This window comes from Chlorocebus sabaeus, chromosome 8 (assembly GCF_047675955.1).
Source record: "Chlorocebus sabaeus isolate Y175 chromosome 8, mChlSab1.0.hap1, whole genome shotgun sequence".
Classification (NCBI taxonomy): domain Eukaryota; kingdom Metazoa; phylum Chordata; class Mammalia; order Primates; family Cercopithecidae; genus Chlorocebus; species Chlorocebus sabaeus.
Window position 1 is genome coordinate 67,207,171 of NC_132911.1, and position 25,568 is coordinate 67,232,738.

At 38.8% G+C, this 25,568-nt stretch overlaps 1 protein-coding gene across 2 annotated transcripts; it reads right to left on the reverse strand.

Annotated features, from left to right (window-relative positions):
- Positions 1-1,278: 1,278 nt before the first annotated feature.
- On the reverse strand, positions 1,279-25,502 carry GGH (gamma-glutamyl hydrolase). 2 transcript variants are annotated; one of them, XM_008000748.3, is made up of 9 exons: positions 25,285-25,502; positions 22,285-22,399; positions 16,826-16,876; positions 13,514-13,598; positions 12,455-12,593; positions 10,402-10,508; positions 10,229-10,319; positions 3,740-3,877; positions 1,279-1,649 (listed from the first exon to the last, which is right to left on the reverse strand). In XM_008000748.3, the coding sequence occupies exons 1-9, from the start codon at positions 25,391-25,393 to the stop codon at positions 1,528-1,530; spliced, it is 957 nt and encodes a 318-aa protein (XP_007998939.1). In that variant the 5' UTR covers positions 25,394-25,502; the 3' UTR covers positions 1,279-1,527. The 2 variants fall into 2 exon arrangements, with proteins under 2 accessions (XP_007998939.1, XP_072874224.1); XM_073018123.1 differs by lacking the exons at positions 1,279-1,649; positions 3,740-3,877 and adding an exon at positions 9,934-10,067.
- Positions 25,503-25,568: the final 66 nt, after the last annotated feature.

Consider the following 25,568-nt stretch of genomic DNA (forward strand, 5'->3'; position numbering starts at 1 on the left):
GCAGTTCTGTATGGTTTCAACACAAATGGGTTGGGAAAAACCCCGCCACCGTGAGCAATGATAGTGTCACTACCTTTTTCTAGTGGTAGGAGACAAAAACTTAGCCAGGCACATTCAACAGTAAGACTCAACAAATAATCATGTTCACAGACAGAAACTAAATCTGCCACATTTCTAGTAAAGTTCTTTAATTAAATGTATTAATCTCTTCCAATTTATATGTGCCATTTGTCCCCACTCCCCAAAGATTATGGCTTAGCTCAGTGTCTGCAGGTGATTGTTCTTCTCTTGTTGCGTGTGAAATCGTCCACGATGCCCTCCAACATCATCCCTACTCACGGTTTTCTATTTCCCCTTCTCTTGCAGAAGCTCTGGAAGCCCACAGAGAACAGATGTACAAACACCATTTACCATTCACAGCTCAGCAAACCCTCTCTCCCTTCCAGCAGCCTGGTTGTCCTCAAAGAGTTCCTAAATTTCATACTTCTGAGGGTTATATGGGATGGTGAAGTGTGGAGGAAAGTAGCACGGACTGAAAAATACATTAAAGTTGGCCAGGTGTAGTGGCTCATGCCTGTAATCCCAGCACTTTCAGAGGCCGAGGCTGGTGGATCACCTGAGGTCAGGAGTTTGAGACCAGCCTGGCCAACATGGCGAAACCCTATCTCTACTAAAAATACAAAATTTAGCCAGGTGTGGTGGCGCATGCTTGTAATCCCAGCTACTCAGGACACTGAGGCAGGAGAATCGCTTGAACCCAGGAAGCGGAGGTTGCAGTGAGCTGAGATTGTACCATTGCACTCCAGCCTGGGCAACAAGAGAGAAGCTCCATCTCGGGAAAAAAAAAAAAAGAAAAAGAAAAAAAAAAGACAGAAAGAAAAGTACATTAAAGTGTGCCAAAATAAATATATGACAGCTTTTAAATTATTTTCCATGGGAAAAAACTTACAAGTAGTGACAATTACTTACTGAGGGCCTACTGGGCTAGACACTGTGAAAGATATAAAGTTCAAGACACAGACTCTGTTTTCAGGATGTGTACGCTTGAAATGTGAAGTTAACACAGGGCAGAAAAGGAGATACACACATACACACACATATCTATACACACATACCTACACACACACACAAATACTCCTGAGACCCAAAGGAGGGAGACATCACAATGAACAAGTGGTAGGATTTTAAAACATTCTTTTCTTTTTCAGCAAGGAGGACGGGGTGGGCAGGTAGAGGATGGTATTTATATCCAATGCAAATCAATTAGAAAAAATATTTGTATTTCAGTAAATTTATTTTTTCCAATCTTCAGCTATAAGAAGGTTTTTCCAAGAAAACACTGTGATTATTTATGTCTCACTAATTATCAAATATTATATAAATAGTCCTATACTGAATGAAGAATCAGAGCCAGTCACATTATAGAAAAGAATCTGTGACTTTCTAATCTTGCAATGAGTAGCAAGTTATTCTAACAGTTTAATCATGGAATTATTCAAATTTGCTCTGTCAACAAATTGAAGACTCTCAATCAAATATATAACATTGCTGAAATGAAGAAATATTTCCAGTATAAACAGGACTGAACTGATAAATCAGTGCTTTCTCCTCTTCAGATTCAGATTGAAAATGATGGTTGTTTTTCCGAGCTGGAAGAAAAAAAAAGTTAATTTTTAAAAATATTAGATGACAAAATCGTCAAGAGACTATTTTATAACATTTTTTCCTGCAATCAGCATTATTAAGTGGGAAAACATCAACAAGAAGAGAAATGCGACTGCTCTGCCTATAGAGCAGCCATCTTTTTTTTTCTTTACTTCTCTAATAAACTTGCTTTCAAGGAGGAGGAGGAGGAGGAGGAGGAGGAGGCGGAGGAGAAGGGAAGAAGAAGAAGGAGGAGGAGGAGAAGGAGGCGGGAGGGAGGGAGGGAGGGAGGGAAATGCTTTACAACATTTCCCCAAATAAAGCAGTGCCCGGTTTATGGCACAGTTGCCCACGGACACAGCAGCTGTGCTGCATTCGCCCTGCAGCATATCCCATGTGGTGCTCACTCAGCAACTCATTCAAATACTTACCAAGTGGCTATGTGTACACAAGACTTGATACACAGCCTGGGGATGGAAATATAAACAGAACAGATCCTAACACTCAAGAAGTTCAGCCTCGTAACCACACAGAATCATAGGATAAAAATGTTTTTATGGCGTATCATCACTGGATGCTACAAGAGTGAAAAGGATGGAGAAACTGGCGAAGCTGAGGCAGACGGAGAAGTGAGACATTTTCACAGGTAAGGCAGAATTACGAAAAACCGGGAGGCACAGTGAGAAGTTTGGCATGATGGAAGCTGAAATGTGAGGAGGTGAGAGCTCCTAAAGCTCCCAAAGTAAATACAGGCTCTTACGGCATTTTTAGAGAGAAGAATGTTGGAAGATAAAGACCACATAGACTAAATGCCACGTGACTACTACTGCAGCAAATGCGGCACTGCCACTGCTGCCCTCATTCACTCCACGCACACATGAAAACGTTCCTTTGGACTAATACTGTATATGGGATACTTTTTTTCTTTAATTTGGAGTTTTTGACATAAAACAATCCACTCAGCTTTGCATAATTCTAAAGCAGAGTAAACTCAGTAGGAAGTACTTAACTTCCCAGCAATGGCAGGAGAGTTGATAAAAACTTAGGGCAAGCTTGGAGATGGAATGACAACAAAGTTCACTGAAGTCTTTAAATGGCTATACCTCACCAAAGTGATCTTTATCCTTTACAAGTTGTTTTTGTACCTCTGTCTTACAGTCTCACTTAACATCATTGATAGGTTCTTGTACTACTTTTAAGCAAAACAATGTATAACAAAACCATTTTCCATCAATGTTATAATGAAACAGCTTCAAAGTAAACAATGTTGTTCAAGGACCTGCTATACACAGTTCTGCTCAAATCATAGGACTTATTGTACTTAAAACGCTCAACTAAGAAATGAGCATTTACAACCAAATTCTCGGTTTACCACAAACATAACATAGCATGAATATGTCTATGTTTTCATCACCAAAAAACAGGCAGAGTTTATCTGCTTCCTCCACTATGCCAACGCCTACAGACAGGTAGCCTTACAATCACCAACTGGTGGTAGATATTCAATTTCTATCACTGTCTTGGAAAAGTAACACGTAATTCTCAGAGACTGCTATAATTAAAGCATTATTCTAAAAAATGGAGAGTAATAGGGAAGAATCTAAATGAAAAGTATCCGAGAAGAAAGAGCTCGGCATGGTAGTGTGCACCTATAGTCCCAACAACTCAGGATGCTGAGGCAGGAGGATCCCCTGAGCCCAGGAGTTCGAGGCTGCAATAAGCTATGATCACATCACTGCATTTCAGCCTGGGCAACAGAGCAAGATCCTGTCAAAACAAAACAAAACAAAAACAACAAAGAAAAAGAAAGAAAGAAAAAAAAAACTCTCAACATTCTTCATGCTGTTGTTCAAGAATTCTGCCCACTGAAGCATGTATGATACTGTTAATTGAAATAACTGTCCTGGTTTTATCAGAATACCTAACATCTAAATTTCAGGGTTTTCACATTACTTAACATTTGTATTATTCATTAAAGTTAAACCCACAGAACTTCCAAAACATTTATACAGCAAAAAGGTAGGTAAAAGTTCAGATGAGGGCAATTTTCTTCAAAACTACCCCAAAATGACAAAATTATATACCCTCATATTACCTTCATTAACAAAAAACTCTGCTAAATAAAATGCAGTTTTCACAGCATTAGGTGCATGGGAAATGCCATCCAAATTCTTCCACTCATAAGGTGCTTTCTCTGGATGCCACTGGACACCATATATTGGATATTTATATCCTGTAAGAAGAATACAAATTAGTAAGTACTAAGAATGGTTTAAGATGTTACTTATAATGAAATTGGTTTATGTCTTATGTAAAACATTTTATAACTCACAATAGCAGACAAGGTAAAATTGTACATATTCTCTCAGACACAAAATAATTTCCATTCACACTGAATGTGAAAATTTCCAGTAATGTATTTCACTGATTAGCAAACGTTTTACAATTTGTAGAGCGATTTGCTTTTTGAGATATTCATAGCAAAGTAGAAGCTGAGCTGAGGAATGTATCCCTGTCCAAAAGTCAGATGCACATTTTATTGGTGATACAAGCTTCTTCCACAGTGGGTCTCTTTCTCCCCTGTCTCATAGCATGCTTTCCTGTCCTCCCATAACAACTTATTCATATGAGAATGAAGTATGGCAGCACTTCTGGTGTCCTTTCACACAAGCCAGTTTGTCCCAGCCTAAACTGTGTCTCTCTCTCTCAGTCTATGGAATGACTGATGACTTTGTGGTATACGTTTTTAAAATATTTTGTAGAAGTTTAAAAGCAGACATAAAACAAGAAGGGACACAGAGCTATTGACAATCGTCGAAGCTAACTGAGACAGACACCCAGGGTTCATATTACTCTCTCTACTTTTAAATAAGCATGAACAATTCCACAATTCAAAAAAATGTGAATATGTGTAATAGTTACCTTCAGAAAAATACACATATTCATCTCTTTTTCAGATATGCCTTTCTTCATTTTGATTTGAAAAAAAAAAAATTCTCCCCTCTATTATTTTTTGCTTTGGAATTATAACCATGACCACCATCAGAAAGTACTTGGAGGAATGAAGACAATTAATGAAAGAAGAGATATCTAGGGGTAAGAGCACCATCCATTCTCATCCCAGTAAGCTTTCTGACTAGAGAGCAGGCCACAGAAGGGAAACATTTTATCCCGGCTTTGTGGATATTCACAAGGAAACACCCGCCTCATGCAATTCCAGGCACTCAGCTCCCTGCCTCCCCTACTTCCATGTGACACTACCATTTCTTCCTCTCTATTCTGGGACTACCTGTGAAGCTACCGGCAAGAGGCCCACAGGCTGGGGGACTAGCAAATTAACTGTGACGTACAGTTAACTGAAAGGCAGATCTTCTAGTAACTTTCCAATGCATGAAGCACTATTGAGGACAAAAAATGTCTTAAATCATAAAAAGGATTTACATCCAATAGAATCAGAGAGAGAAAGAGAAAGAGAGACATACATAACATATATATAAGAAGTCTTCAAAAAGCTCATGGAAAATGTGTATTATGAAAAAAAATTATGCAAGGTTTCAACTTTTTTTTTGCACCAAAATAAACTTGTAGTAACTTGTATGAACAGGATCGAGTATGAGGCACTAAGAAGGATAAGACACTAGTTTTAAAAGAACCCCTGTAACAGCAATATGAATTTCGCTAAAATTGAAGACAGAAAACATAGCAAATTTACGGTGAAGCTTGGAAGAAAGAATGGTGAAATCACTAACGCTTTATGAAAAATTTATGGGGATAATGCCCCAAAGAAGTCAGCAGTTTCCCAAAGGATAACTCATTTTAAGATGGAATGAAATAATGTTGAAGCCTCCAGGCAGACTATCACATCAATTTGCCAGGAAAATATGTATCTTGTTCGTGTCTTAATTGAAGAAGATCAACAATAAACAGCAGAATAGCCCACACCACAGACATCTCAATTGGGACAGCTTACACAACCCTGACTGAAAAACCAGAGTTGAACAAACTTTCCACTCGATGGGTGCCAAAACCACTGCACACAGATCAGCTGCACACAAGAGGAGAACTTTCAATGGACATTTTAACAGGTGGGATCAAGACCCTAGAGCATTACTTTGAAGAACTGCCACTGCAGATAAAACACGGCTTTACCAGTACGAACCTGAAAACACAATCAAAGCAATGGCTACCAAGAGATGGAAGTGGTCCAGTCAAAGCCAAAGTGAACTGGTCAAGGGCAAAGGTCATAATGTTTTTTTGGATGCTCCAAGGCATTTTGCTTGTTGATTTTCTGGAGAACTAAAGAACAGTAACATTTGCTTTTTATGTGTTTTCAGAAAGTCAGCCAAAGCTTTAGCAGAAAAACGCCCAAGAAAGCTTCTCCAGAGTCCTTCTCCAGCATGACATTGTTCCTGCTCATTCCTTTCATCCAACAAGGGCTATTTAGTGAGCATTTTGATGAGAACCCATTAGGACCTTATGGTCCTGATTTGGCTCCTTCTGACTTATTCTTGTTTCCTAATCTTCAAAAGTCTTTAAAGGGCACTCATTTCTGTTAAGAATGTAAAAAAGACTGCATTTGACATGGTTCAATTCACAGGACCCTCGGTTCTTTAGGGATGAACTAAAAGGCTGGTATCATCATGGGCAAAAATGTCTTAAACTTGATAGAGCTTGAGAAACAAAGTTTATAGTTTTTATTTTTATATTTTAATTCAATTTTTCCCGTAAACTTTTTGAAGTCACCGACATTCAGTAACAAGTGAGATTTACTCTTCTTTAGTAAACTGCATTACTAAAAGACCAGTGCAGTTTCCTGAAAATGAGGAATCATACCCTGCCTCACTGATTTACACAAAAGTATCAAGAGTGGAAAGAAAATATGCAAATAATAAAGCATCTCAAGTGTTCCTACTTTGGAGGTGGGAGCAAATTTTCAAATGAGCCTGGTATGGCATAGTCAAAAGCAGAACCAACATGGAACCTGATTACCTAACTTCTAACCCAATATTCTATCATTTAAATAAGTAGGCATTCATTCAACATCTATGAGGTTTACATAAAGCCCTGGAAACACAAAGGAGAACAAGATACAGTTCCTGATCTCAAAGAGCTCTTCATCTAGAGGGATGATAGAACAAGAGCAAATACGTGCTCTTAGGAAACATTCCCACATAGCACAAAGCACCAAGGTTGTGGAGAAGAGGAATGATGGTAGAGAAGGCCTCTAGGGATGACAAGTGGCCTGGGTTTTTCAAGATGGCTAAGAGTTCATCAGGAGAAACAAATAGGGGAAAGCGGGAGCTTTTCAGAGAAGAGGAAAGCACATGAGGAGCGCAGAGCCAAGAAGCATGGCTCTGTGGAAGGGCTGTGTGTAGCAGGGTCATGCTACTCTAGCAGGGTACAAGCTAGAGGTGAAAGCAGAAAGAGGGTGTGGAGGAAGTGAACTCATAAATCTAGACTTCATCCTCCCATGCAGACGAGCCACTGAGGAGCTTTGTTCAGAAAATACTATCAGACTGGTATTTCAGTAGACCACGAGTGGGTGGCTGGAAGAAGATGGGTTTGTGGAAGCCTTAGAAGGCTGCTGCTGCAGCAATCCAGGTAGCAGGTGGTTAATGCTGATGTAGTGAGGTCTGCCGGATTGGGAGGAGAAAACATGACTAATACTTCCAAAGCCCTTCTACTGTCCTTCCCACCCCTTCAGCCCAGTGAGAAGGACTCTCATAATTATTCATCACACCATCCTTGCCTTAAATTTACCACCAAACAATACATTGTTTCTTTTTTGCCAAATTTTAATCATCATATAAATGAAAACATACAGCATGTATTCCCTTGGGACTTGCTTCAACTCAAAATTGTCTTCATGATTCATTCAGTGGTACACGCCAGTGTGCTCACTGATTTTAATAGCTATGTAGTATTACTTATCCTTTGCACTATTGGACTTTTGAGTTGTTTCGCATTTTTTTGCTGGTATGAACATAATGTCACGTACATTTCTATGTACATGAAATTATTTAATTAAGGTATTTTTTAACCAATGAATAAAACTGCCAGGTAACAAAACCGGAAAATGTTTGATTTTACTAAGAAATGCCAAAATGTTTTGCAATCATAAGTGCATGAGAGCACCTGCTGTGCCACGTCCTGGGTAACTCTAGTTATCAGCAGGCTTCTTAATTTTGCCAATCTGATGGGTATAAAATGGTTTTTACTTTGGTTTCCATTTGCATTCCCTGATCATGAATTAATTCCCTGTAATTACACTGAGCAACTTATCTCACCAAGCCATAAGTGGACAGGACAAGTTTCTCTTGTATAGTATCTATTCAAATACCATATCCTTTTTTTTTTTTTTTTCTTTTTTTTTTTTTTTTTGAGGCAGAGTCTCACTCTGTCGCCCAGGCTGGAGTGCAGTGGTGCAATCTCAGCTTACTGAAACCTCCGCCCGCTAGGTTCAAGCAATTCTCCTGCCTCAGCCTCCCAAGTAGCTGGGATTACAAGTGTGTGCCACCACGCCTGGCTAATTTTTGTATTTTTAGTAGAGACGTGGTTTCACTAGGTTGATCACGCTGGTCTCAAACTCCTGACCTCAAGCGATCTGCCCGCCTTGGTCTCTGAAAGTTCTGGGATTACAGGCGTGAGCTATCATGCCCAGCCCTCATATCCATTTTTCATAAGTTATCTTTTCTTCTTAAATCATAGCTTTACTTTATGTAAGCTAGATGCACAACTTTTGTCAGTTATATGCATTACAAATACCTCCCCTTTTTTTCTTGTGTAATTTGTTTTCTTTTATGAATACAACTTCTTCATTTGATTGAATTCATCAATATTTTCCTTTATGGTTTGTTTATATTTTGTCTTCAAAACTCCTTCCCTTAAACAAGATCATAAAGACATTCTCCTTTACTTTTTCTAAAACCTTACTGTAGTGTGCCCTTCTCCTTAGGTCTTTTATCCACCTGAATTTAAAAAAAAAAAAGAAACCACAGAAAAAAGAGTCTGTCTCTGTCCTACTTTTTCCCATTCCTTCAAGAGTTCTGGTTAGGTATGTAAGAAATCACTTTACCCTCCAGATTCCCACCTTTCTTCTGACACATTTGGCATTTACATTTACATGTCTGGCTATGTTGGATTCTGAATGTTTCCTTCACATCTATCTTCTATTCTAGTTCATTAACTTCTCCTCAACTGTGTCTAACCTTCTGATTAACATATCTACTGAGGGTTTTATTTCAATTACAATTTCTTCTCTTTTTTTTGAAACAGAGTCTCGCTCTGTCAGCCAGGCTGGAGTGCAGTGGTACAGTCTCGACTCACTGCAACCTCCAAGTAGGGGACTACAGGCACATGCCACCATGTCCGGCTTTCTTTTTTTTTTTTGTATTTTTAGTAGAGACAGGATTTCACCACATTGGCCAGGCTGGTCTTGAACTTCTGACCTCAAGTGATCCACCTCGGCCTCTCAAAGTGCTGGGATTACAGGTGTAAGCCACCACACCTAGCCTCAATTATAATTTCTAATAGCTGAATTTGGTTATTTTCAAATCTGATTGTTTCATGCCTATATTTGCAAGCATTCTTATTTCTTTCTTTAAAACTTAAAATATATTATACTTTATCTCATAATACTAATATCTAACATTTATGCAGGTCTGCTTCCACATCTGTTATCTCTGCAAGTTCTCATTCACAGTACTTTGCTTGCTTGTACATTAGTAGTATTTTGGCTGTGAAGTGTTCATTTTCCTTCAAACTTCATATATGGAAATTCTGTGAAGCCTGGGATGAACCTCTGGTCCTCTCAAAATAATTATTTACATTTGCTTCAGCGTCACATGTGAGGGCATTACCAGTCTGAGACAACCCTGAACAAAATTACTTACTTAAGATTTGTCCAACTTCCCAGTTGGTATAATGCTGGCCACACTAGGAGAACAGCCCATCAATATAAACATTCAAGGCTTTCTTCACTGACCCCCACCCCACTCCCTTAGCCCCAAGGCTCAGGATGGGCAATTCTCCTTGCCATTATGTAGGGCGGATTCCAGCTATATTTTGAGTTCAGCCTGACATTCCAGGTATAGCCTTCCAAGTCCTGCTCCATGTAGAGGGTCCTGACTGTCTCAAGTTCTCCTGATTCAATAACAACACTGGTTTAAATATTCCACTCAACTCTTAAAATTTTGAACCTGAGTATCTTTATGTGTTTGCCAATTCATCAGCGTATTTACTATGTTTTTCCATTATCACCCACATTTATTTTGTTGTTGGCTGGAGGAAAGTCTATCAAGTTATTTAATCTGCAATATTGCCAGAAACAGAAGTCATTTTCTTCATTTCTTTCTTCATCTCCACCCCCTTTATTCTTTTACTTTTCTTCTTCACCACTCCATTCAGGAAAATACCCAGGAAAACTGCAATTAATTTGAAACACGGACAAAACACGTCTCCTGTCTCCGAAAATGCCCTAACATCCATCTTCAGGCCCCAAAGTAACATGATTTTAAGACATACAAAATCAAAACTCAAAAATATAAAATAAACGAAATAAAGTGTACATGCTATAGTGATATACCTTCCATTGATGAAATAAACTCAATCTCGCCATCTGTATTTGTAGTTAAGACATTGAAAAATTTCTTTAACTTTTCATTCATCGTAAAATTCTAGAATACAAAAACAAAACAAAATGATTACTTCTGCAGTTATTCTAAACATATTAATTTCATTGTGTAATTAGTGTGATACCTTCATGGAGAGGCTCCACTTATGGAAATTGGCAGTCAGAGGTTCTACTGCTAACGACAGCAACAACTCAGTAGGAAAATTCTGGAACATTCTGCTGTGTAATTGACCTGAAATAATTTAAGTACAAGAGAAATAATTTAAACACACAAAAAATAAAATCCACTGAAATCGCTTATCTGCACCCAAAGAGAAGCCATTATGAAGATATAATCAAGATGACTAAATGATAAGCAAAACACATCATTTCCATAGAAGTATTCCAATCAAGTTACAAAATGTGTTTAACATAAACTCAAATATGCTCCAGATATAAGTAATTTTCTTCTAGAATTTTAACATGAATAAGTAAAATTCTTCTGATATGAGTATTGGCAAGCTATAGAACAGGCAGGGAATCTTAACTAGATTTCCACAGACTATTCTGAAGAACAGTTAAAACTTTCCATGGGTGTACGTATTTGCCCAGGAAAGGATCCAAAACTTTCAGCATATTTTCAGAGGTATCTGGGACAAACAAATAAAAATACAAACAATGTAGAAAAGAACATGAACCAAGCCAAGAAATTTTGACTCAGTAAACAGATCAAAAAGCAATATATCTTAGTGGTCAACCCTGAAGGTACTGCACAGACTCAAACACCAACAAACAGATTTTGAAAAAAAGAAACTGACGTTCTCAAGGTGATAGTGCCAGCTGTTGCAAACCAGGCCCCTTATTCTTGCTAGAGACTTCCATGAAAATCGCAGCACCTTGAAACATTCCTTTTCTGTATAAACGGGGTTCTGCCAACAGAACCAAAGTACTTTGACCTAATACATGTACTTCCCACCGGGTTTTTGCAATTATTAAGTGAGACAATGGAAGAAAGAGCTTTCAAAAGCATAAAGCATTCTATAAGTTTTAAGTATGACTGCTACTTTCCTTGCAAAATCCTCAAGAGAACAGAAATAGCTGGTGGCTTCAATTCTAAGCATTCAGAGATCAAGTAACCAACAACAATCATTATCCACTTATACAGAGTGGTATCATTAAGAATCTTTCTGGTCTTTGTCCTGGGTTCCTGACAGGAAGCTTCTAAAACCCTTGGAATTCCTGGAGTGATAAAAGTATTTTTGTTATGCTAATGTGGTAATTCAAGGTGGGTCCCTCAAATATTTCAGGATGAAGACTAATCATTAGAAAAACTAACTTCATGATTAGAAAGTTGAAACTTCGAGCTAGCCCAATCAATCTCCAAGTATGAAAGAGGGGCTGGAGATTTGAGTTCAGTCACATAGGCAATGATTCAATTATTTCATAACAACATTCCAGTAAAAACTCTAGACACCAAAACTCACTGAAGTTCCTGGTTGCTGAGTAAATACAGCGCTTCCTGGTGGATCCTCTAATCCCAGCACTTTGGGAGGCCAAGGTGGGCAAATCACCAGAGGACAGGAGTTTGAGACCAGCCTGGCCAACATGGTGAAACCTTGTCTCTACTAAAAACACAAAATTCAGCCAGGTGTGGTGGGGCGCCTGTAGTCCCAGCCACTCAGGAGGCTGAGGCAGGAGAATCCCTTGAACCCTGGAGGTGGAGGTTGCAGTGAGCCAAGATTGTGTCACTGCACTCCAGAGTGACAGACTCTGTCTTTAAAAAAAAAAAAAAAAACTTATTTAATTCTCACACACAAAAAACTCCTAAGCGTTAGACCCTTTTGCAAATGAGGACACTGAACCTCAGAGGTAAAATGATTCCTCAAGGTCAAAGTGAGAAAACTAGTACTCAAAACCAGATTCCATTTCAGAGTTCTTCATCACACACAGTCCTGATATCACTAGAAGCAATGAGTTATTAAAATTCACAATTCCTTAAATCATCCTCATAAATGAGTATAAGGATGGTAATTCACATCTTCAACCTGTGTAAATAATTTAAATGCTAATGTTGTAAGCATTTTTTTCTTCAGGGAAAAGGCTAAAAAGAAAATAAAAATAAGCACTTTTACTTTCATATTTGCTATTTACTAATCCTGCCCAGAAAACATTTTTTAAAGGGTTGAAGAGTACTCTTACCTCCAGTGAAGTTCAGCGGCATTGCCATGTCAACAGTATTTGTGACAGTTAATAAGAACTCTCCACTAATCAGTAGTGAAAGCTCTTCAAATCCAAGGCATGTGCCCCACACAGGAAAATAGTCTCCATCATGAAAACTCTTTGCAAGTGGAAAAAGAGAAAACTAAGTTTATTCAAACTTTTCAAAATAAAAATTAGCCGTACCTTTTGTCATTATCAAACAGGCACCTGAGTTACACATGGATTTCTGAAGAATTCTCCAGGATCCATAAGTAGGCTATCACTTAATCTCTCTTCAGACCAAGTTCCCACACAGGCTGGAAAACATGAGCTGTGGACACACTGTGTATCTTGACCCAAAGACCATAAAAGCCTACAGATTACTGACCTTAGCTATTAATAGTTTGAAACAAGTATTTCAAAGGCTAAAAACACTTATTTAGGGAAATATTTAAGGTGGGATTGGTAAAATACTAGGGCCAGCAAGATTAATTTAAAAATCACTGTTAATAGTTGAGGAGAGAAACAGTAAGGGTTTGAGCTATGGTACAAAGGCAGTCCCACTGTGACCATTACAAAGGAGAAGTCAGAGGCTCAGAAGCTCTGCTTGGTAAATGAACATGGAGTCTATGGTAACTGTGAAGAAAGTTCAAATAGGATTGAATGAGTTGGGAAGAAGAACAGATTTCAAGAAGTGAGAATTAATAACATAGAAACAATGTCGCAAAAATAAATAAATAAATAAAAATAAGAGGACAGAGAAAGACATCAGAATGTCTACACCACATGAGGACAAGGTTCACATTAACAAGCATCAAGAGAGGACCAGTCAGCAGAGCTCTAAAGGGTCTCTGGAAGCCCAGGATTAGATGAAGCACATGGAAAACACTTTTACTTGGGAGCAGCCAAGAACAGGTGCCTCAAGGTTAAAGGTATGATGAGGCTAAGGATAATTTTGAAGGGAGCATTACCATCTGCTTAAAACAAGAACTACTCTCACTAAAACTTACAAAACTTACAAAAACCCATCTGGAATAACAAGCAATAACTGATATTTACCTGTATGGACAAGTCGTAAAATATTTTGGCGACTTTAGCATAATCTGAGCGCCTCAGGTCAACACTTCCTCCAGGGAAAAGGATTCTGAAACAACGTCACATAAATCAAATAGGGTGTATTTTGCCACCCCTAACCCATACACACACAGAAAACAATCTTTTTATTTTAAAACAATTTTTCTTATTACATATGTAATAAGATCCTTGAAGAAAATTAGAAAAACAAAAAAGAAATTATAAAATATTTACAATCCCAGCCATTCAGAAACTGCAGCAGTTAACAACGCTTTAGAGAATATTTTCCAAAAACCTCTTCAAAAAGTTTATTTGATGAAATAGAGTGTGGGAAAATTAAAAGTAAATAAGTAGGGGAGGGGCAAGAGTACACGGAGCTAGATATCAAAGACGGACAAAATTCCAGGTTTAGCCAGGTTTAAAAGAAGGTGATCTGTGATGCCAAATCAATTGCAGGTGGGTAGGACTTAGCTCACAAATAATTTAACTGTAAAGAACAAGCTGGTCATAAAAGCTGGAATTAAATTTCTACAAGAACTTAATTCTTATCACCCTGAGTCTCTTCAGAAATATGCATGGTATTAGAACATTTTTTTCAAGAAACATAATTACGAGTCTACAAAAAGTATAGGAAAATAAGGCAATCAAAATATTTGATATTATTTTACACACTTATAAAGGTGAAATATAGAAAACTATTTTACCATGTTTTTACATCAACTTTTAAAATTAAACTTTTAAATTTAAAATTTATAGCAACATCTTGAAAGAACCAAGGATATTCAAAAGAGGTAAGAAAAATGGTATTAAACATATTAAAAGTTTGAAAATATTTAAATACAAGTTTGAGGTATGTGAAATATCACTTGTGAGATTGTTGTTATTCAAGAAATATATTGTTTCTTCCATGAGCTAGACTCAGGACTTGCCTAGAGAGACAAACATGAGTGGTTTTGCTGTTAGGAAGATCACAGTCTGGTAGAAAACATAAAAGCATCTGTGTGGGAGAATATCTACCACAAACCCAAGCAGAAAATCCCACAATTAAAAGTGGCTTAGGGGAGACTCATCAGTGCTCTCTTTTTCCATTAACTCAGTATTTTTTAATTTTTATGTTTTGCATCCCAGGTCTCCAGCTTACAGACATTAACTTAGTATTTAAAAAGCTGCCTCTGATCAAATACGGTATGTCTAACCCCAAAGTCCTTTCATGCAGCAAAACCTGACTGTCCCTCCTATATGACAAACTCCTTAAGGCAAGGCTCTGTCTTTTCATCTCTGTTATTCCCCCTGCAAAATACTATGGGGTCCAATGCATAATAGGGACTCAATAAAGGTGCTTTTGAAGTCACATTAGAATACAGCTCATTTTCTGGTGACACTCCGAGATATAAATAAGGCCCCCAATTTAACCCACTTTGGAGTGCAGCTTTCAGTGACTACGTGAGAGAGAAAAGGGGCCTACAGGAGCAAGAATTAGTGGCAATGCCGAAAACAAGTGAGGAAGATAGAAAATGGACTCATTTTGGTGGTTTGTATGAAGACATACTGAGCAAATGCACAGGCTAGCTCCCAAAACTATGTATTACTGTCTACACTGCTACTTGATTTCAGATTCCTCTCCAAACAGGAATGCAATTGGGGAGAGGGTGGGAAGAAAATGAAGTGATTCAAAAGGTCTATTTTTGAGGTTCTACTATTACATTCTAGCCTAGACTTAATGATCTTTGTCCATGCCAAAGTACCTTGCACACAGCACATACTGGGCATTGTAAATGTTTTACTAAATTGAAATGATTTTACAGTAAATATTTACTGAACCAAACTGAACTGAAGGCAAATAATTTTCTAGACATGGCTTTTTTTTTTTATTACACTTTAAGTTCTAGGGTACATGTGCACAACGTGCAGGCTTGTTACATATGTATACTTGTGCCATGTTGGTGTGCTGCACCCATCAACTCATCAGTGCCCATCAACTCATCATTTACATCAGGTATAACTCCTAATGCAATCCCTCCCCGCTCCCCGCTCCCCCTCCCCATAATAGGCCCCAGTGTGTGATGTTCCCCTTTCCGAGTCCAAGTGATCTCATTGTTCAATTCCCACCTATGAGTGAGAACATGCGGTGTTTGTAAACATGGCTTTTTAAAAGAAACAATAAACTAACATGGTTTTCGAAGTAAAAATAATAAAGCTCTTTTTAAAAAACATTTTACAGTAAAATACTTCCTCCCACCCTATTTCCAATCAGAAATGACTGCCATTAAAATCTGCTGTGTTGATTTGTAGAAATATGCATATCTCTTCACCCTGACTTTTAACAAAAAGCAAACGGGGTGTATGCTATACACACCATCACATGCCTTGCCTTTTTCACATGGGGGACAATGGTGATCCAAGTCAGCATCTACAGATAGCCTCATTTTTTAATTCCTGCATAGTATTCTACTAAATGTACATAGTCTGTTTTATTTCACCAATTCTCACCTGATGGACTACTGGGTGACAGTCAGACAATACTACTAATGCAATGCATATATTTGAGTCTAAGTCTTCATGCAAGGTGGGATATATTTATAAAATACAATTCCTCCTCAAGTTCCCAGGTCAAAGGGTGTATGTACTTCTAATTTCAATAGGTATTGCAACATTATCCCAAAATAGACTACATGATTTACATTTCCTCTAATAAAGTATGAGCATGCCTGTTCCCTCACAGGCCCTACAGAGTATAAGCAAATTTTCTGATCTCTGACAACTTGGTAATTAAATGTTTTGGACTGCTGTAATTAGCCTTCTTTCCTAAAATTAAGAGTAATGGTGAACATTTTTTTTTCATATGATTAGAAGTCTTGTTCTGTGAGCTAACATATCTTTTGTGGTGAAACCAGAGGACAGAACGGTTTTTTCCAATATACCTGAAAAAAAAAAAAAATCAACATCCTCAGACTTTGGACTTATAAACTCCATATGCAAGCAGTATGCCACGCCATTCAAGGTAGTTTCAAGCATTTAAGACAAGCATTAAAAGAACAAAGATTAAGTCACACGTGTAAAAAAATTACGTGTGTCTACTATGTAACAATTATACATTTCCTAACCTGCCTCTTCCTCTTTTGAAGAACTTTTGCATCTCCCAAGAAAATATATCCTATAAAAGAACTCAGAAAACTAATACTATACCACTCTAAGATAGTTACAAAGAAATATGTATATTTGTATGATTTATTTTACAAAAGCAGACATATATGTAGACCACTCATATACCGCATCAAACCAATGCTGCCAACTTACCCATTAATAGATTTGAAAAGTATTTCATAGTCTTTCTCTGTAAGATCCAGCCTGAAAACAATAAAAACAGTTATTGTTATATTTGTGAAACTTACAAGTAAACCTCTAAACGAAGTCACCACATTACTTTTAAAAAGCCAAATAAAAACTAATTTTTAATTACTAGACAATATTATCTACTTTCCTAGAGGCATTTTTGCAAACCACTTGAAAGCCACATAATTCTACCTTTGTTTTGCTAATCAGACAAGTAAATATGCTTTTCTGTGATCTAACATAATTTAATATTGTGAACTATGTTTTAGTATGCAAAACATTAAAGACTATGAGATTTAGGCACCAGTAATTTCTCTACTAACCAAAAACTACAAAAAGAAATGTAAGAATAGTCAGTAGTTTTATGTAAAGACTCCTTTAAGTAACTTTATTTATCATGCCTATTTAACTACAGGCAGCTCTGGCAGATGAAAAAATATATAAATAAATGTCAAGTCTCTGCTTCATCCTACCTCAACAAACTAGTTGCAAGAGTCTAGGGACTACTCTGCATTTCAAAGTCAGGACGGTTCAGATCTAGTCTGAATTGACAGACTACAGAGAGATGACTGTAGAACAGCCTAAATGCCCAGGTAATTACTCTGAAAGACCCTTGATCAAACACCCCTTAAGGGCCTCCTAACAATTGCCATATTATTGGTGACTTTATTCCCTTTCTCCAGAAAAAAAAGATGGGATTAATCTGTGACATACGGCAACAACATTTACTAAGTCACAGTAAGATATTTGCTCTCCCAAAAGTTCAATATAATGCAACAATAAGGGAGGAGAGCACCAAGTCGGTGAAATCCTTGCAAGAACTCTCCCACATTTAAGCAGCCTTTGGTTTCTGCGAGAGAATAAATGGTACCTGTCCTCTCAACCTGCCCTAAAGGAAGTAGACTTATGACTAGATGTCAACTAGTCCATTTCTGCCCTCAAAGAAGTTTTAGGGGGAGGTGAGATCCCTCACACCGATTATTAACTAGACACCTGTGATATCCAGAACACAGGCTGTGTTTTGCCAGCAAACAACTTTGGGATCTACTCTCAAGTCCAAACAAGCTTTGCAAGTCCAGGTCTGTCTTTCACAAGTTCATAGTAATCTCTTCCTGGCAGAGGACCACAAAAGCAATGGGTGATACCAGAATGGTGCTTACCATGGTCTTAAGTGGAGAAAATACTGACAGGTAGCCCTGCCTTGGGAAGTGACAGGGAGGTGAAATATGAATCTATATGTACCCAGTATTCTGCCAATCTAATCTCCCCAGATTGTGGCAATAAAAAGGAACCAACCAGTCAGGACCCAGAATTCTCCCCATGGATATTTAAACCAGAATGGGCAACCACTACCATCAGGGACCAAAATGGATTTAGATCACACAGCTGCACTCCAAGGACTCCTGCCAGCTAGCAGTGCAAGCTAGTTTCAGTCATTTCATTAATTCTAAATAAATGGCTCCCACATTGTCCATGACTATAGTTTTGGTCCCCACTTATCACTATTAAGAGGCTTAATTGTCACAGGGGAAGGAGTGTGCCATGTCACAACTCTGGTGCCTAGGGGCCCTGGCAGAGAATACAACTGTAAGTTGCACATTGTCAGACATTTCTTGAAACAAAAGCCCCTTTCAACAAGGTATGAGAAACAGTTTATTCTCTCCTTAAATGTAAGGACATGGCTTAAGCCTGGTGATGATGGCAAATGACACAGTTTTAGCAGCATGAAAAGGATGGCAAAGCACTGTTGCCAATGGGGAGTGTTTGCCCCATTTAAAACCCAATCCAAATAACTGTCTTCAAAAAAAACCAAAAATTCAGACTCTTATAAAGTCTGATTTGTGGTCTTTGGGGTTTTTTTTGAGAAAGGTCCAGCTCTGTCACCCAGGCTGGAGTGCAGTAGCACCATCTCAGCTCACTGCAACCTCCACCTCCTGGGTTCAAGTGATTTTCCCACCTCAGCCTCCTGAGTAGCTGGGCCGAGAGGTGCACGCCACCACTCCCGGCTTTTTAAAAAATTTTTTATAAATAGGGGTTGTTCCATGTTGCCCAAGCTGGTCTCAAACTCATGAGCTTAAGTGATCTTCCCACCTCAGCCTCCCAAATTGCTGGGATAATAGACCTGAGCCACCGTGCCCAGCCTGATTTGTGTTTTAAAACGCGGTGTGAACAAAACACATTTTTAAACCAAAAGCTGCAGCCCATGGGCTGTTGTATGCTACCTCTGAGGAAGCAGGACATTCTGTTTTCCACTAGTCCCACACTGGGAATTTATGACAACCTGAGAGCACCAAGCGCCTGAGAGAGAAGGTGGCAGGAAGAAGGCAGAAGGAAACCAAAGACAAATTTCTTGACCTATTTCAGAATGCTTCCGAGGTCTCCCATCTCTTCCTTTTCACTTCTAAACCACAGAAGTTGACTCCTAGCATCCAAAATTCAGAAATGAACCTAACATCATCATGATCATTTCAGTCTTATTTTGCACCAGATAATCCTTTGCAGGCTAGTCTGTGAACTTAGCCCCTATGTATTACACTGTTTCTACAGGATCTCATGATTCCAACAACATACCTTAAATGAACTCTGAGAACCCAAGCTGGAAATTAACCTATATGCTGACAGTCACGTTCTCAGCATCTCTCATAAATACCAATATTCTGCAAAGTCATTCAGTTTCAAAACTCCCATGATTTCAAAACTTCCATCATCCTTATCTATTTTTTCTTCCCTGTGCCCTTTTATTAGTCATCACATATTGGTGATTTTTTTTTTAAACAACACTTACCTATCATTCCCACACCACCGGTCTAAGCCAAGCCCTCAACACTTCACACCTAGCCTACTGCAACTACCTCTAAACTGGTCTACCTGCCTTAAGGCATTTTGTTTTATTTTTTTAAAGACTTTATTTTTTAGAGTAATTTCAGGTTCACAGCAAAATTAAGGAAAGATTAAGGATTTCCTATACAACCCTTGCCCCAAAAGATGCATAGCTTCCTCCATTAACATCTTGGGTGGTACATTGTAACAGTTGATAAAAATACACTGACACATCATAATTGCCCAAATCCTAGTTTACATTGGGGTTCATTCTTGGAATTGTACTGTCTTCAATTATTTGGATGAGTGTGAGAAGGGCTGGTATTAATTCTGCTTTATATGTTTGGTAGAATTCACCAGTGAAGCCAGCTGGTCTTGGGCTTTTCTGTGTTGAGAGGCTACTGATTACCATTTCAATCTCTTCACCAGTGACAGGTTTGTTTCCTATTTCTTTATGATTCAGTCTTTGTAGACTGTGTGTTTCTAACAATTTATTCATTTCTTCTAGGTTACATATGTTGTTGGCATACAGTTTCTTGTAAGTAGTCTTTATGAACCTTTTTATTTCTGTAGCATTAGTTGTAATGTCTCCTCTTTCATTTATGATTTTACTTCATTTATTTTGTATAATTTCAACTTTTATTTTAGATTCAGAGGGTATGTGTGCAGATTTGTTACATGGGTATACTGTGTGATGCTGAGGTTTGGGGTACAAAAGATCCTGTCACCCAGGTAGTGAGCCCAGTATCCAACAGGTAAGTTTTCAGCCCTTATCCCCCTCCTCCTCTAGTAGCCCTCAGTATCTATTGCTGCCATCCTTGTGTCCATGTGTACCCAATGTTTAGCTCCCACTTATAAGTGAAAACATACAGTATTTGGTTTTCTGTTTCTGCATTAATTCACTTAGGCCTCCAGCTGCATCCACATCGCAGCAAAGGATATGATTTCATTCTTTTTTATGGCTGCTCTGCTTTTGTCTCTCCTGTCTCCCATGCACACGGTCAGTGCTAACATCCTAGAACAGCTTGCATTAAAAAGCTTCCTTGATGAAAACTTGGAAACACTGTTCTGAAGACTCTCTAGAGCCTCTTCCCCAGCTCTAAAATTCTGATGTTACATGGGTTTCAAATAAAATGTCATTTGTAAAATTAGATATGCTACTAAAATATGAAAGACTAATATCAAAAGCAAATGGTAATCCTGGTGTAGAAACAGTTAATTTAAATGTAAAAGATCATACGAGAAAACAATTCTTATAAATCTAAACCTAAAGCCATTTTGTGGTACAATTCTCTAAATTGTAATATTGGCTTTATTAGTAGTATTATATTTGAACAGTACTTTTGTTATAATTTTTGATAAGAAATTATTTACAGAAACAGGCTGTATAGAATAAATAGTGTTTTGTGTGTGAAATCACTCAAAATGGATTAGATGAGGGTGCTGAAAGACTATAAAATACATTAATTTTAGCTGACAAGATATTATAAATACATATAAGATTCTGGTTGTTAGCTCCTTCCAAATGAAAAATATGGGAAGAATTCAGTTCTAAATGAAAATATGAGATGAATCATTTTATTCTTATAGGAACATTTTATCACAAAAATAATGTAGTGCCTTTAAAACTGCAATATTTATAATCTACACTGAAGCAACTCTAATGCATTAGTAATTTACAAACTTTTAAAGTAGAGTGTGAAGGTATTTTAAAAGTCATTTTCTAAAAACCTCCTTCATTCTCTAAGTGTTCTCTTATCCTAATATTATAGAATAAAGCTGGTTAAACTATAGATTTTTTTAAAAAATTTTTTTTCAATGGCCTTTGGGGTAAAACTGGTTTTTGGTTACATGGATGAATTGTATAGTGGTGAAGTCTGAGATTTCAATGCACCAGTCACCCAAGTAATGTACAGTGTACCAAATATGTAATTTTTTATCTCTCACCCCCACAACCACCCTCTCCCACTCTGAGTTTGCATAAATTTTAGATTCTTTTACTCCATTACCTTCATAGTATCTGTGAGGACCACCTTTTCTGGGGTAAAGGAAACTATCATTTCATTCTTGATGCTAATGCATATGACATACAGTACCTCTAATGACATTACAGGTAACACACAGCTTCCCACACTGAACAATTCAATGAGAGACTCTAAGCAACATGTTAGTGGCAAAAATCAGGTGCAATGTTACTGAATTTAAACAATGTAATCATAAAGAGAAAGCACTAATTTTAGAGATATTATGCAGCAATTATTATTTTTTTGAGAGGGAGTCTTGCTCTGTTGCTCAAACTGGAGTGCAGTGGTACAATCTCAACTCACTGCAACCTCCACCTCCCTGGTTCAAGCGATTCTCCTTCCTCAGCCTCCCTAGTAGCTGGGATTACAGGTGTGCACCACTGCACCCACCTAATTGTTGTATTTTTAGCAGAGACAGGGTTTCATCAGGTTGGCCAGGCTGGTTTCGAACTCCTGACCTCAGGTAGTCCACCCGCCTCGGCCTCCCGAATTGTTGGGATTACAGGCATGAGGCACCGCACCCGGCCATATGCAGCAATTTCTTTACAGAGTAAAATTTAAAAAAACACTGAATCATACCTTACTGGTACAACTCTTGCACCTGCAGACTCCAAATACTTTACATAGGATGCAGCAATATAGTATCTTCCATAGTTTTTCATGACTTTATTACGGCATTTTTGCATTAATATTCCTAATAACAAAAAAAAAGTTTAGTTTCAAGCAAATTTCTTCTTGCTCAGAAACTGAAATCTATCACAGCAAAAATATCATATTTTATTATTTCAATTCACAGAATTAAATAGGAAGTTTCTCCTCCAAGTCCACCCACAGGCTATGGGAAAGAAGCAAGGGAAGCTAATCTTAGTTTCAAGCACATCTATCTCTCACCACATCAGGGAAGCCAAATAAGCCCCCAAAGAAGGCTTACAGTAGCACATGCAGCCTTCACACAACTGTAGACCTAGAATCCATCTAAAGAATACAGATCCTTAAATCTACAAGGCTGTCACTCCTTTCCCACACATACTCACAGACACACTGATTCCCTGACAATGAAGCAAAGAAGTAAAAACATCTTCCATCCACACCTCTCCAACATTACTTTAGCCCAAGCTATCAATAACTCTCCTCTCCCCGCTGCGCTATGATAATAGACTCTTAGAAGGTCTTGTTACATCTTTTCTTAAGAAATCCCTCAAGCTCCAAGCAGCTCCCCACGTAGAAGCAAATTGGATCACATCACCATTCCTGTTCCTACAGTCATTCAATATATACTGCTGAATCATACCTCATGCCAGGCAACAAACTAGGTGCTGGGGACACATGAATATGAGAGAACCAAACAAAAACCCCTACCCTGTGTGCATTAAATGAAATATGTATCAGGGAGGGGAGAGAGGCCAAACAATAAACAAGATAAAAAGGCATAATATATAGAGTGGCTGGTCGTAGGCACTAAGGAGAGAAAGAAGGTGGGGAAGGAGATCCCATCTATGGAGGAAAGGACAGTGTCTTCAATATGGTGGCCAGGCAAGTCCTCCTTGAGAAGGTAAAACATGACATTTGAGCCAGGACTCCAGAGAGGTGACAGAGTAAACCATATTCACATATCTGGGAAAAGAGGAATCCAGGAAAAAGGAATGGCAAGAGAGACGGCCAGGAGTCAGGAAGGTGCCTGTCACATTGCAAGGAATCCATGTTACTAGAGCCAGGTGAGTGAAGGCAGAAAGCAATAGGAAAGGAGATCAGGGAAAGACAGATCAGCAAGCAGGTGTCACCACCTTGTTTAACCACCTCAGTGGGTCCCTAAACTTTAATAAACTCTGTAAGACCCTGTGTGCTCTGCCCCACCCATCTCTCTGGCCTCCTTTTACCAGTGAAACCCAGCCCCAGCACAGTACAGCAACCAGCACACATCAAAACACGTCTGTCGGGTGAGTACCTGTGCCTACTACCATTTAGCACTTCAGCATTTGGAACACTTTCAGTGTCTCTGTAGGCCACCTGATAGGAAGAGCTGTTGTCTGTATTACTCACTTTTGTATTTCCAGCTTCTTACAACTGGCATTCATCAGTTATTCAGGTAACATATCAAACAACAAAATTTGTTCCGTAAGACTTTTTGTCCTTACTGGTAGGTAAAATCATCTTTACTAAGGAATACAAAGTTTGGCTAGGGAACAAAGAACTAGGAATGTCATAGGAAATGGAGTGGTACAGGGTACATGGAGTGAGGTACCACAAAGGTGACATGGGGCATCATGGGAGCACAAGGGTTACCAGAAAGAGAAGTACATCAAAGTGAGTTCCACCAACATCTCCCCTTCCCCTGGGCCCAGCATACTCACTTTTCCCATCCCTGGGAAAAGAGCTCAAGCTGTTCTCCCTGTCCCTCAAAATGTGACCAAAATTTCACCAATAATTTAAGGCCATCTGATAACTTTTGTAGCTTCCTTGTCATCTTTTAATCCTTTGCACTTCCTAGAGCAAGACTGTGTACATAGTCGGTACTCAGTTAACGATTTTGTGCTGATCTCAGTGACCAAAAGCAAAGTTCCTTTTTAAAATATTTGACACAGGGCTACCCCTGATTCTAGGAAAGGGAAAACAATCCCCTCTGCTTTTTTTCTCTCCTCTGGACACACAATATGCAACCCGTTACATTAATTACAGCTTGAGTTAGTTCGTGGAGAATCAAATCACCATGTTAAACAGCTATGAAATAAGTTCCAAATATTAGTAAGCAATCCATTTGAAAATTGGGCACTACCTATATGAAAAAACATTCATCTAATTTCTGTTTAGTTACAGAATACAGTGATAATCTTCATAGAAAAAAAAATAGTATGAAAGGCATAATCCTACAGCCAAAATAAAACTAATCTTAATGTCCACACAAATTTATTTGGGCAAATTTTAACCCCAGGATGATTTCTCCCAGGTAGCCTTCCTTGGGCCTGTCTCAAATGTGTGTTTTGGTAACACAGACTGATTTTACTATGTCTTTAAAACACAAATATGTTGGAAACGAAAAATTGTGTACTGCATTTTAACATCAAATAGAACCTACATTAGGATATTAGCCACTGTTGTCCTCTGCTACTGAACATGACAAAATCCAAATTATACCTTAATTTCTTGATTTTATATTACAATGCACTGGTATTTTAAATACGCCCTCAACCTGAGACATTTTGACAAATGTAATGCACGCACGTGTAGATGTAAATGAGTAAAAAATTCCCAACTATGTGCGAAAAAGACATGTTTTATTTTAGTATAAATTCCTAGCTGTGTACAAAAAAAGGAAATCCACAGGATTCTTCACGGTGCACCCTCCTCCCTCCCATCTTTAAGAGCCATATGAGTCTAAAGGAATGAACGAGACACTTCAACCAGGTACATTTCAGTAGGATCCAAATGGTACCCAGCCCGGGGTCCTCCTTGCACCAAAAGCCAAGCACATCTGGGGTTTTTCCCTGGCAGGACGCGACAGCTGGAGCGCGGCGGCGGGAGGCGCCCAGCACCGACACCCAGCCCCTCCCCATATGCTGCGGCCCCGCACAGCCTCCTTACCGATGATGGGCTTCTTGGCGGTGTCACCGTGGGGTCTGGACAGCCGGAGGCTCGCTGCCCCGCAGAGTAGCAGGCCCAGCACGCACAGTAGGCGGCCCGGGCTCGCCATGGCACTCGCCGCCTCCCGCCGCCTTTCAAAAGCTCTGCGGGCCGGCTGGCTGGGGCTGCGGCGGGGACACCTCGCGGCCGCGCACTCGCGTGTGGCTCGGGTGGGCGGTGCTCCGCAGCGCGGGCCTATGGGAAATGCAGTCCCGGCGCGCGCTAGGCGGCCGTGGGGCGGCGGT